Below are 12276 nucleotides of genomic sequence, written 5' to 3'. Positions count from 1 at the left end.
GACGAGTTCATTGGGAGACCAGCACGGACTGTTTCATCTGCTTTGTATGTCTGGGCAGCATAGCCCAATACAAAGTGTGGAAAAAGAACAAAAGGAATATTGAAAGACAACTGTAAGGACCTCACATTGATGCATTACCTCAGAATTAATTACCTTATCATGTTTCTTACCAGGTAAATGTGAAGGTACGTGATGAAAGGTGTATCGTCAGCTCGACTGGCTCTAATAAGGTTCGCCGTTTATATCGTTTGGCTGAGAGCCGTGAGCTCCGTGGTTGTATCGACCCTAAAGGAAGTTAAAGTGCGTTCGGGATTGTTTGCCGTCATTAATTAACGTGAATTTATCCTCAATTTGATGCAAGCAGGAAGTAGAAGAGTGAAACGGAAATGCGTTTGAAATTCGCGAGGCCTTCGTTTAACGTCTGGAACGGTGGACTTGATTTCATCGTCATTTTGGGTTTTCTCGTTAATCGTTTTGCATTTCAGGATCCTCTTTACTTCCAATTGACGTGGTTTGATTATTTGTGCTAGTTTATCTTGTCAGAGCCGCACCATGTTCTTTCCAATCCGGAGGTGAGCCGAGTTCCGACGGTTATAACGTGAAATAATAGACACAGTATATATATATATATATATATATATATATATATATATATTTTAAATTACGATTGTGTGTAATAAACACACAAGTGACTTCATGTCCTTCATGTTCCAAAACTGGGCAGGCCAGGAGTTTTTTTTTTTTAAACTTTTTAATTTTCGTGATCCACATCTTATCTGTACGTGTTTGAACCAACGGCTCAAAATAAATAAATAAATAACTAAATGGTCGTAGCTCTTGTAATATGAAAATACATTTCGATTCGTGTTTGTTTCTATAACTACAGAATCAAATCCAACCAAATGGACCACGTTTACTGAAGGTACCCCGAGTATGGCGTCTGTCTGGGTAGCATATCTGGGGGACGTGGTTCTGGAGTGGAAGACCCCACCACTCTCGATGTAAATGTGTATCGTATAGCGCCACCTGGTGGTATCCAGTCCATTATTACAAATTATAATCTATAATTCCAGCAGTGTGTGTGTGTGTGTGTGTGTGTGTGTGTGTGTGTGTGTGTGTGTGTGTGTGTGTGTGTGTGTGTGTGTGTGTGTGTGTGTGTGTGTGACTGTGACCGCTGTTTCTCGACAACCACTGGTCCGATCTAATTGAAACTTGCCAGGTATATTGCTGGGGACCTGAGGATGTGCCTTTTCAAGGTTTGATATTAATCAGACAAGTGTTTCCCAAGTTATGGCCATTTATTTACCAACCAATGACAGGACACGTTGCTGCGTAGGCGTGGCCGTTGGGAGAAGAGATCTTCAGCCGCGTTCCCCATTACAGGTTACAACGTACGGACTTCCGGATAGTGATGACTTAATGTATTGGGTGGTCGCTAGAGTACCCTTATTGTCGGGTTTTCCGTCCGTCTGTGTGTGTCTGTGTCTGCAACGCGAGGCTCCACAGCACAAACCAGCAAACCGATTTTCGATGAAACTTGGTGAACAGGTGCCATATGAGCTGGGAATGTGCGCGTTTGAGTTTCGTTGCTAAGCAACCACCCGTTGCTATGCAGCGGCCGAAAAACCGCGTACGGTATTTTCAATACTTCTACAGTTTTGAATGTGGAGAAACGAGACTTCGGAATTAAACACTTCGAGATATTTAGAAAATTTTACTTGAGCCGATTTTTTATTTCGGTTTTATTTTTCAAATGGTAGTCCTTCCTTCAAAAATCGGGTGTCTATTTACCGTCATTTTTTTTGTTTTTGTTTGTTTGTATGTAATGGACAGCTCTGGAGGCCAGAGGAGTCAACCGATTTTGATGAAACTTGACAGGTAGGTTCATACCATGACCTAGTTGTATGCTTTTGAGCACCGTTGCTATAGACACCACCGTTGCCTAGCAACGGGACTTTGAAATGTTTGAAAAATCATTAAAAAAATTTTTTTTTCGAAAATCAAAAATCGGCTTCCAGGCTTTTATGCGTAATATAATCAACCTCTTTGTCAAAAATTTTCAGCCCGATCCGTCAAAAACTGTATGACGAGTATGCGATTATGTCACGACCACCCATGTCACCTACCGGCTTGTTCTAATAATTTCTCGATTTCTTACGCGCATTTATAGATAAACACAATGCCCAATCCAGTCGTCGTTTACGAGAGCGAAGGAAAGACCAAGTTTCTTCCTGGTTACCTTCGCAAACTTTGTTGCGAAGGTTATGTTTTGATCGCTGTGTATTTATTATCTTGCCAAAACGAAGTTTTTGCAAGATATGTTAGTCAGCTTGTATGTTTTTTATTTTTATTTTTTTTATTTTTTTTTGTTTGTCTGTAATCACCTATTGATCACTCTGCAGAGCACAGTTATCATTGGAAATTTTTGTAACTTCGCATATCAGAGTCCTATAGAGGTCCCTTTCAGCGCATAAAATTTTCAAGGTCAAGGTCACTGTCGCAAATCAGGGGAGTCGACGAAACCCTTATTTTTTTTGAGTAATTTTGATCGGATCGTCTTCAAACTTCATGGGAATAGTTCATGGCCTGGCGCTCAGCTGATTAATTTTTGGTGGCGATCGGCCTTGACCTTCATGGTTAGCGCTGGAGGTCGAAAGTTTTTGACCCCAAGGTCAAATTTTGAAATCTTAGATACCATATCGAGTAATACCTCATATGAAAGCGCTTGATAAGTGCTTTCCAGATCTGTCAAAAGTTTGACGCTATGACGTCATTTGATGACGTCATGACGAAAAAACAGATTTTTTTCATGGTTACTCTGTATAACGATTCTCATCGGAATCTCTCGTAGGCAGATATTCCTCAAGGAGTCGCTCCTGGTGGATAGCAGCTCTGTTCACCTCAGTGTGACCTTAAAGAAGTCACACGTGGTCACCTTTTGGAAAGATACGGGTCACCCTGCGGTGACATTGGTTTTTTATTTTTTTGTTATTCGCATAACTCCAAAAGTGTTGAACTGAATCACAGCAAATTTGGTGGGATGATTGGTTATTATCCGAGGACCATTTGATTAGATTTTGGGAGCGATCGGGTCAAAGGTCAAGGTCAAGGTCATGAAAAGGTCAAAATCGTCTTTTTACCAAATCGCGGTTAATTTGTATCCAATTTGCATGCAACTAATGCCAAAATGTTCAGAATTCAATGCCCCATCTTGTGATGTGACATGACACAATGACGTAATAACCCTTATTAGCGGTTGGGAGTCAAAGGTCAGGGGGGGTCACGACATTGCAAAATGTGCAGTTTTAGTCATAACACGGTCAATTCTTATCCGATTTGCATGAAACCAACACCAAAATGTTGACTGTTCTGTTCCCCACACTCGAATACCAATTACAAAATTAAGAGTACAAAGGTCAAGGTCGAGGTCACGAAAAGGTCAAAATCGTCATTTTGCCATAGTGCGGTCAATTTTTATCCAATTTGCATGCAACCAATGCCAAAATGTTGTGAATTCAATGCCCAATCTTGTGATATACAATATGACACAATGACGTCATTACCTTTGTTAGCGGTTTGGGTCAAAGGTCTGGGGGGGGGTCAACGACCTTTATTATCATAACGCGGTCAATTCTTATACAATTTGCATGTAAGTGGATTCAAAATGTTTAGAATTCAATTCCCTATCCTGTGATGTGTAATATTTGAATTTCTTATAATGTGACCAATTGTCATCAGATTGACTTGACACCGACACCCAAAAAGGTCAGGGAGTTCATACAGAAATTGTACAATGTACGTGAATCGGTGTCAAACAGCAGGAAATTTAATGTTTTTAAGCCATCATAACACATACGAGATGGCAGATGTGGTATGGGATTAAATACCCTCACAATCAATGGTTTCTGGGGGGGGGGAGGGTGCAAATGTAGCATTGGTGAAGGTATGCGCTCCAGTGAGTGCCCGTTCTAGTTTACTGTGTGGTTGTTTGAAAGAATTTTTTTTTTTTGGCTTGCACGTACGGCCACTCACGTACGGCCACGCGAGAGTGAAGGAACGGCCTATGTGTTTGTTGTTTCTGGCACGCAGTTTGAAGGTTTTTTTTTTTTTGCACGTACGGGCACGTACGGGCACGTACTAGTCTTGTATAAAGAAAGTTTAAACAACTTGATAACATGCATGACTGTGATGTTGAAATGTGAGAATAATTCGAAATTTTCAAAATGTTTAATGTCACTCAATTTAAGAAGAGGTTCAAACCAAAGCATCCAACACAGCTTCACAGCGAAGAGGGAGTGATGTGTGTGTGTGTGTGTATATATATATATATATATATATATATATATATATATATATATATATATATATATATATATATATATATATATATATATATATATATATATATATATATATATATATATATATATTCAGGCAAATGATGGAGTGAATAGAGCAGAATGTTTGTGAAGTGCAGCATGCAGTCTTTATATTAAACCTATCAGTGAAGCGACGGGTACTTTTGCCAGTACATTATATATAATTGCACGCATGATGGGCTGCATGGCCACCTCCTGCATTTTGTTTAACTCCCCATTGTCGTATCTGTATCGCAAATAAACACTATTTTAGGTGAATTTTGGTACAGTGGTACTTGGTGGGACCACGAACATGTGAAATCGTACCCCAGTAAAAAAAGGTTGGGCACCCCTGCCCGAAAGGTTTCATAAATTGTTCATTTGCGTACATTATTTTAATATTTGCATCACAGCGAAATATTCTTTGATCATCTAGTTCTTCCAGGTGTCCCTATACGCTGGTACCCAATACAGGCACGTGTGCTGGGGTCACCTCAAAAGATCTGACCCAGAGGCAAGGGGGAGTGCTTGTAATTATTCTGTTACTCGATGAACAAATATTCACCTTGAAGGCAAAATCATTGTTTCAGATGGAAATTTACATTTATTTTGAATCTTGCAGGAAGTCCTGAAATGGTGTTTTGAACCCTGGGGTTTGTTGAAGCACAACTGGCTTTATCATTCTCTCTTACCTGCTACTGTTCTTGTGGACTTCAGGAGGGGGTAGGGGAATGGGTGGATGAATAAAATGTATTTGATGACACCATTTGTGTGTGAAGCAGACAGCGACTATTGGACTGGGATGAAGTTGCTGTGCACGAGAGGAGAGATTCACCACCAAGACCTGCTCCTTTATTACCCTATCCTGTTCATGGTATGCAATGGATCTCATCATTCATCTTATCCTTTTAAATCCTTGTGGTCTTCCAAGCCATCCTGACTCTTCACTAAGCACTAGATCTGGTTTAAGTCTGTCGATGCAATCTCCTTGATTTGGAACATCAGACGTTCAAGTACTAGATGTGGGTCAAGTCTCCTCGTTCTGAAAGCAATCTCCTTTTCTTTCTGAAAGCCATAATGCTACTTCCACATTCACAACTTGAACATATTTTCTAAATTGTAGCATAGCTAACCAAAGAAAAAAAAAGACAATGAAATTCAACTATAATATATATATATATATATATATATATATATATATATATATATATATATATATATATATATATATATATATATATATATATATATATATATATATATATATATATATCGGAACCGCATGCATACAACAGATAGGTGTCCCAAGACAGTTATGCCATGACTATACGTGTAGATAGTCCCTTTCCTTTTGTTTAGCAGGACAACAAGGGAGTGCATTGCGATGCTCTAATAGCTAGGGTTGCTTCAATCATTTTTTTCCCTTCATTTAATCCCCACTCTTCTTCTTTCCTGATTATTCCTGAGGTAAATCAGCCACGTGCGCCTTCACTGTAAGGTGGAGCCTTGTGGAGGCCAGCACGTGCTTCGCCACGGTGGGGAAACTGCAGCCCCATGGCGGGGAAACTGCAGCACCGAGTCATGTCATGTGCTAGTTGGTGCTGGACTATTGACTCGAGCTTCCGATGTTCTGGGGGGAATTGACCGATTTGCATTAGAAAGGCATGCAAGTAAATACCTCTTAGGAGGCTGCATGAATGGTGTTTTTCACCCCATAGGAAACGGCCAGCACAACGCCCACGCTGCGCGAGACGCGTACGGAGGCCAATAAAGCCGACTCCACGCCATGTTGGGCAGGATACGAGTGTGCGGGTAGAAGCAGCTTGTTCTTTTTTTTTACCTCAATACCCGACACATATTGGTGTTAGCCCAGCGTACACGCTTTTGCGGAGTCGTGTGAACGCGAGCGCTGGCCACGTGCGTAATGGCGGAACCGCGCGCACTGTATGGAATGTGCTCGAAAGCAGACACGTACGCTGCTCGTGAAACGTGCATGGATTTATCCATGGCGATGTACCTTCGGTCCTCGCTGGCAGCGGTGGATTCTCCACGGATGGTGAACGTCTTCTCGTCTCTGCGGCCAGCGAGGCTGCGATCGAGCCAGGGAATGTACAGTGCGGGCCACGTTGGCGTGTGTGGAACGAGCGCGTTGATCGATGCTGGTCGAACGCCCGAGCGGGCATGCGGGACCCTCGACCGGTCGCTTAGGGGTTTTTGCGGGATGATTCGCGTGCCAATTTTGGTGTCGGCGATTCATGTCGTCTCGTGGGTTCGGAGCGCAATATTGCCGCTGTTTGGGATGGCCTTGCCGGAAACGAAGTGAGGCGGTTTTCGGGCCAAGCTGGCCGGCCACGTGGGGGTTTGGGGCCAATCGGAGCGCCCGATTCGGGTGATGACATTTGGATTTGGCTTGGCCCCTCCCCCCGAGCTTCGGGCCCTATAAAGGTCAAGGCATTCCCTCTTGCCCAGTCGGTCTGTGTTTCCTGCTCCTCGTCTCCGCCTCCCCGTCTCCGCCCACACCTCGTCTCGTCGACACCGCCACGGCCCGCCTCCTGCTCCTCGACTCCGCCTCCTCGTCTCCGCCCACACCACGTCGCCTACCTGAGCCTACACGGTGCGACCTCACCCGCCTACCTGATCCTTCCTGCCTACTACTCCACCCTCACCCTCTGGACTCCGCCCCTTCTCCACTCAAGCTTCTTCTTCACGAACAGTCTCCACACGTGCGAAAGACAACACGTGCCAGAGACAACGTGCCCACTGTCGGGTACCGCATCCCGGAGCACCCCTCCCCCCCCCCCCCCCCCGGGAACGTATTGGTGGTACGTCGTGCTCTCGGGCGCACAGTAGCCGAGATCTTAGCCTCAACCCCCCCCCCCACTCCCTCCTTGCAAAACTCCTTCTTGTGTGTGTCTGTGTGTGTCTGTGTGTGTGTGTGCGTGTGTGTGTGTGTGTGTGTGTGTGTGTGTGTGTGTGTGTGTGTGTGTGTGTGTGTGTGTGTGTGTGTGTGTGTGTGTGTGTGTTTTGGTGCCTGTCTGCTTAAGCAAGACTGCAGAAGATTGTTATTGTTATTATTATTGTTATATTATTTTCGCGTTAAGTCTGCTTTGTGTCCCCTTTTGTAAGCTGCCTGTTTATTGTCGCACCACACGCTTCTTTCTATCTGCACAACACACCCCAATATATCATCACTGTGTCACATATCTCTCTTCGCCTGCTTGTAAATGAATTATTATTATTAGGAATGTTCCCTGCTCGTTTTTGTCTTTTCTTCCATTGATCTAGCTTAGCCGGGACATTATTCCTAACGATCCGTTCCTTTTAGCCGGTACGTCCTTGGCAGTGTCGCTTGGCTGAATCCGATCTGGTGAATTGATCCGGTTCGGACAAGGCGTACCGAGGGCATGTTCCCCGGTAATTAAACCACATGATTAATTCGGTAACCCGATTAACCCATAGACGGGAGGACCCTAGATCACGCGGTTGAGTTATTGGCATCCACGGTCGGTTAAGCGACCCACCGCGTCACGGAATTATCCGTGTGTGATGGCCTACAATTCCGGGGAGTCTGGTGGGAACCGACATAGCTTCTCACCCCACCCCCCGGCTTGTGGTCTTCTCACCCCACTCCCCGGCCCGCAACTATATATATATATATATATATATAAATATATATATATATATATATATATATATATATATATATATATATATATATATATATATATATATATATATATACACATGCATACACACACACACATACATACGAGGTCCGCCTAAAAAGTAACGGTACTGAGCCTGCTGTGTGCTCCACTTACACAACTTCAACGAACAGGTTGCGTCACAGTCTTTCGCAACATTCCAGCAATATATATGATTGGTGATGGTTGACTGCACTCATTGTGTGATTTTTTTTTATGTCGTGCTTTACACTTTGTCTCGTCTGAGTCGTCGCACTATGAGTAGTGAGCAGAGAGCCAAACTGAAGTTTTTTGCCAAGCTTGGCAAAACACCTTCCGAATCCTTCGCAATGCTGCAGCAAGTCTACGGGGAAGAAATGATGTCATGCACACGTGCATTTGAATGGCACAAGAGGTTCAAAGAGAGACTGGAGGAAGTTGAAGACTATCCACGGTCTGGAAGACCTTCAACGAGCAGAATGGCGGACAACATCGAGCGTGTGAAGCAGATGGTGCACGCAGATCGTCGACTCATGGTGCGAATGGTTGCTGAGGAACTTTCCATCAACAAGGACATTGTCTGGAGCATCATCACTGAAAATCTCGAAATGCCAAGGTGTGCACAAAGATGGTCCCCAAGCTGTTTTCCGAGGACCAGAAACAGCAAAGATTCACTGTCTGTCAAGACATTATCAAGCGCCTCAAGGACGATCCAGACCTGCTCGGGAGAGTCATTACTGGCTATGAATCGTGGATATTCGAGTACGATCCCGAGACCAAACGGCAGAGTCGTCAGTGGAAAAGTCCAGCATCACCAAGACCAAAGAAAGCAAGGATGTCGAAGTCGAAGGTCAAGGTGATGCTCATCGCGTTTGTTGACATCAAGGGCATCGTCCACTTCGAGTTTCTACCAAAGGGTGAAACAGCGAATCAATACGTGTACCTCCGTGAAGTGAATCAAGGAGATCCTCCGGCGCCTCATGAGATCAGTCTGGGACAAGAGGAGGGATCTGTGGGAGAACAACGCCTGGGTGCTCCACCATGACAACGTCCCTGCTCACAGTGCCCTGAGCACCCGACAGTTTCTGGCGGAGAGGAACGTGCCAACTCTGGAGCAACCCCTGTATTCGCTAGACTTGGCCCCTTGTGATTTTTTTCCTATTCCCCAAGCTCAAGGGGGTGATCAAGGGGATTCGCTTTCCTGATGTGGAGGCCATCAAAAGGGCCGTGACATCAGAGCTCCGGAGGATTCCAGAAGAAGCCTTCCGGGGGTGCATCGAAGCATGAAAGAAGAGGATGGACAGTGTGTGAGACTGGAGGGAAACTATTTTGAAGGGGACAAGCTGTGATTTAAATATATTTTTTGGAATAAAATTTCTGTGACGTCAGTCCCGTTACTTTTTCGACCGACCTTGTAAATAAATACACACACACACAGTGCCGATAGAAGCTTACAACACCCCATTTCAAAATTTTCACCTTTTGTTGTCTTGTAGCCTGAAATTAAATTGCATTAAATCAGACTTTTCCCACTTTTTTTTTATTCATTGCTCCCACAACTTTCAAGTGAAAAACAAATTCTATAAATTTCAGAAAGTTAATTAAAAATACAAAACTCTATTGTTGCGGACTGGGGTTCATGGGGGGTACTATGAGGGTGGGGGTTTCCCCGGTTCTCCTCGCGGACTCACCGGGAATCGAGCATGTCGTACACGAATAGGTCTGTGTCGCGGCGGGTCGCTAATGGACAAGAACGCCAACAATTTAACCACGTGACCCTGTGTCCTCTCTCTTATGACCGCCTAACTGTTGTACACGTAGTCTCCTTATTGGGGAATCGCACCCTCAATGCGTACTTGCGTTAAACTTATATCAGATGCAGCCGAGCGGAGCTGCCAAGTATACACTGGTGAATAAACAGATTATTGGGATATAACTTCCCAGCTAGTCTAATGTGTGGACCATGCTGGACCAATGAAGGAAAAGATGAAAACGAGCTGGGTGCATTTATAACGAGAAATTTATAACAACAAGGGTGAGAAAAGTTACGTGGCACAATGATATAGTTTATTCACAAAACTATAGAGCAGGGGAAAGGAAGGAATTTGTGGGTGCAGCAAAAGGAATGCAAATATTTACAAAAAGAAAGAGACAGTGCAGAGTTAACCTGAGAATGACTTCTACAATCTTAACGTACGTTGCACATAACAGGTGCCATCTCGCACATACCCGAGTAAATTAGATTTAGCCCAGAAAGGTGAGAAACAGTTGAGGTTTAGTGACTTTGTTGCACCTGGTGCGGTCAACAGACCGACGCAACCCAATTGCTTTGGAAGGGGGAGGAGGGAAGAATACTGTGGGATGTCTGCGGTGTGTGAGCGGGAGGTGCACATGCAGTGCAGCATGATGCAAGAGGAATGGGTGAAATGTACAAATCAGTAATGCTCTTTTAGTGAACGAGACATAGATTGAGAAAAGATGCATGAGAGAGAGGTTTAACGGGGATGTATGAGAAAGTCTGCAGGTGTCATGAATATTTGCTGCAGAACGTAGTGGAAGCCGAGCACGGATGACCCCGGCACGTCTTGGTAATAGCTCGCTTCCCCTCGCTCGGTTGCTCCACTTCGCTCAGTTGCGCTGCCCTCTCAGCTCAGCATAACGATTGGCCGCTGTTTATAAAGATTAATGTTTATGCACATCTCTCTGAAACGCCTATAATGTGACGTTTTATAATTTGTTCATTGAAATTCCCCCAAAGCAAGGGTGAAAGCTACTCAAGGTTTCTGGGTTGTATACAGTCCGTACTGTAGTCAGTAATCACACTGACTCCATTCTGCTGATTCCTGAAGAATTGCCAATACCAGCCAAGCACTAATATCGTGTGTGTGTGTGTGTGTGTGTGTGTGTGTGTGTGTGTGTGTGTGTGTGTGTGTGTGTGTGTGTGTGTGTGTGTGTGTGTGTGTGTGTGTGTGTGTGTTCATAAAGCATAATATTTTCTCTCTGCCAACTCCCCTCCACCCACCCGCCTCTGTCTCTGTCTTCCCCATCCACCAACGTCCTGACACTCAACCTCCACCAATTATATTGTTTCTTATGGGAAAATTAATTTTGTTTTGCAAGTTTTCAGCTAACACGGTAAATTCTCAAAATGCAACTACTGCGTTAAACGAGGAATTACTGCATACTAGCAAAGTACCCGCCCAACGGGCGATCTTGTTTCAAGCAAGCAACACGTTCTTCTGATGCATACCTTTATTTCGGTGTTGCATCGGCAACTGGCAGCTCTGTATAGGCAAAAGAAAATAACCCGGGTTATATGCATGAAGCAAAAACATATCTACTGCTTATAATTCGAAACACCTCACTGCACTGAAAACGTGGGGACATGAATACTACACTGTTAATGGTGAAGACTTGTAATGCCCCCACCTGGAGCGATGCTACACGGTACACTTTTACATGGAGGATTTGCGTTCCCCCGCCCCTCCCCCCCAAACCACCGGCAAAGATAAAAACACTCCCATACATTAATTGTGGTCATGCTGATGTGAACGAGGATGTAATCGGTAGCAAATCTGGATGTAATCGGCCCAGAACTGTTGTCAGAGTAGCACGACAAACAAACACACACACAAACACCGGTCTGTGGAATGTCGTAAGGATGACGCTAAAGTGGGGATAATGAAACAAATGGCGTTCAGCACACCCTGTCATGCATCGCGCCACCCTAACATGGCGGCTGGTGCTACAACTATGTGGGAGGTGATAATTAATTTGTTTTATTTTATTTTACTTATTTTTCACCAAAATCTCAAAATTGTAGTTTTGGCTTGAAAAATTGGTGATTTTCTTTCTGGTAAAACCGGATCTTAGGATCCCAGGTTTGTGGCTGGTTACCTGTATAAGCTTTGCTCGACATCATCATTTTTTTCATAATTAAAATGATGTTGACAGTTTTACCCATATTGTTCTGTGATGTGCATGAGCAAACAAGCGAAGTTAATATTGTGTTAAATATATTTGTTAATTTAAGTTCAATTTTCTGTAATTCTCATTTATTATTATTAAATTGTTTAATCGGATGCATATATTAGTATTATATTGGTCATCACACCCACCCCACTCCCCCCCCCCACCCCTGGCTATCTAAATATTGGTATCTGCAACAACCTCTTGTTAAATTGTTCATCTTAAGAGGCTTGTAGTTGTTTGTGGGTTGTTCTTTTTTGTAATAT

At 43.8% G+C, this 12276-nt stretch overlaps 1 protein-coding gene across 5 annotated transcripts in view; it reads left to right on the top strand.

The window, feature by feature from the left end:
• Nucleotides 1-360: 360 nt before the first annotated feature.
• Nucleotides 361-12276, top strand: part of LOC147013091 (uncharacterized) — a 36467-nt gene continuing 24551 nt past the window's right edge. The window contains exons 1-3 of one of the 5 annotated variants that reach the window (XM_085854661.1): nt 361-572; nt 1834-1878; nt 5138-5232. In XM_085854661.1, coding sequence (XP_085710787.1) covers nt 553-572; nt 1834-1878; nt 5138-5232 — 160 coding nt within the window. In that variant the 5' untranslated portion in view covers nt 361-552. The remainder of the gene's footprint in view (nt 573-1833; nt 1879-5137; nt 5233-12276) is intronic. The other 4 variants (XM_085854662.1, XM_085854663.1, XM_085854664.1 and 1 more) reach the window with 4 other exon arrangements.

Source organism: Eptatretus burgeri, chromosome 14 (assembly GCF_056783735.1).
Source record: "Eptatretus burgeri isolate ZD-2024b chromosome 14, Ebu_testis_v1, whole genome shotgun sequence".
Taxonomy (NCBI): Eukaryota; Metazoa; Chordata; class Myxini; order Myxiniformes; family Myxinidae; genus Eptatretus; species Eptatretus burgeri.
Note: the sequence above shows the minus strand (reverse complement) of the source record. Positions and strands in the feature narration are given on the sequence as shown.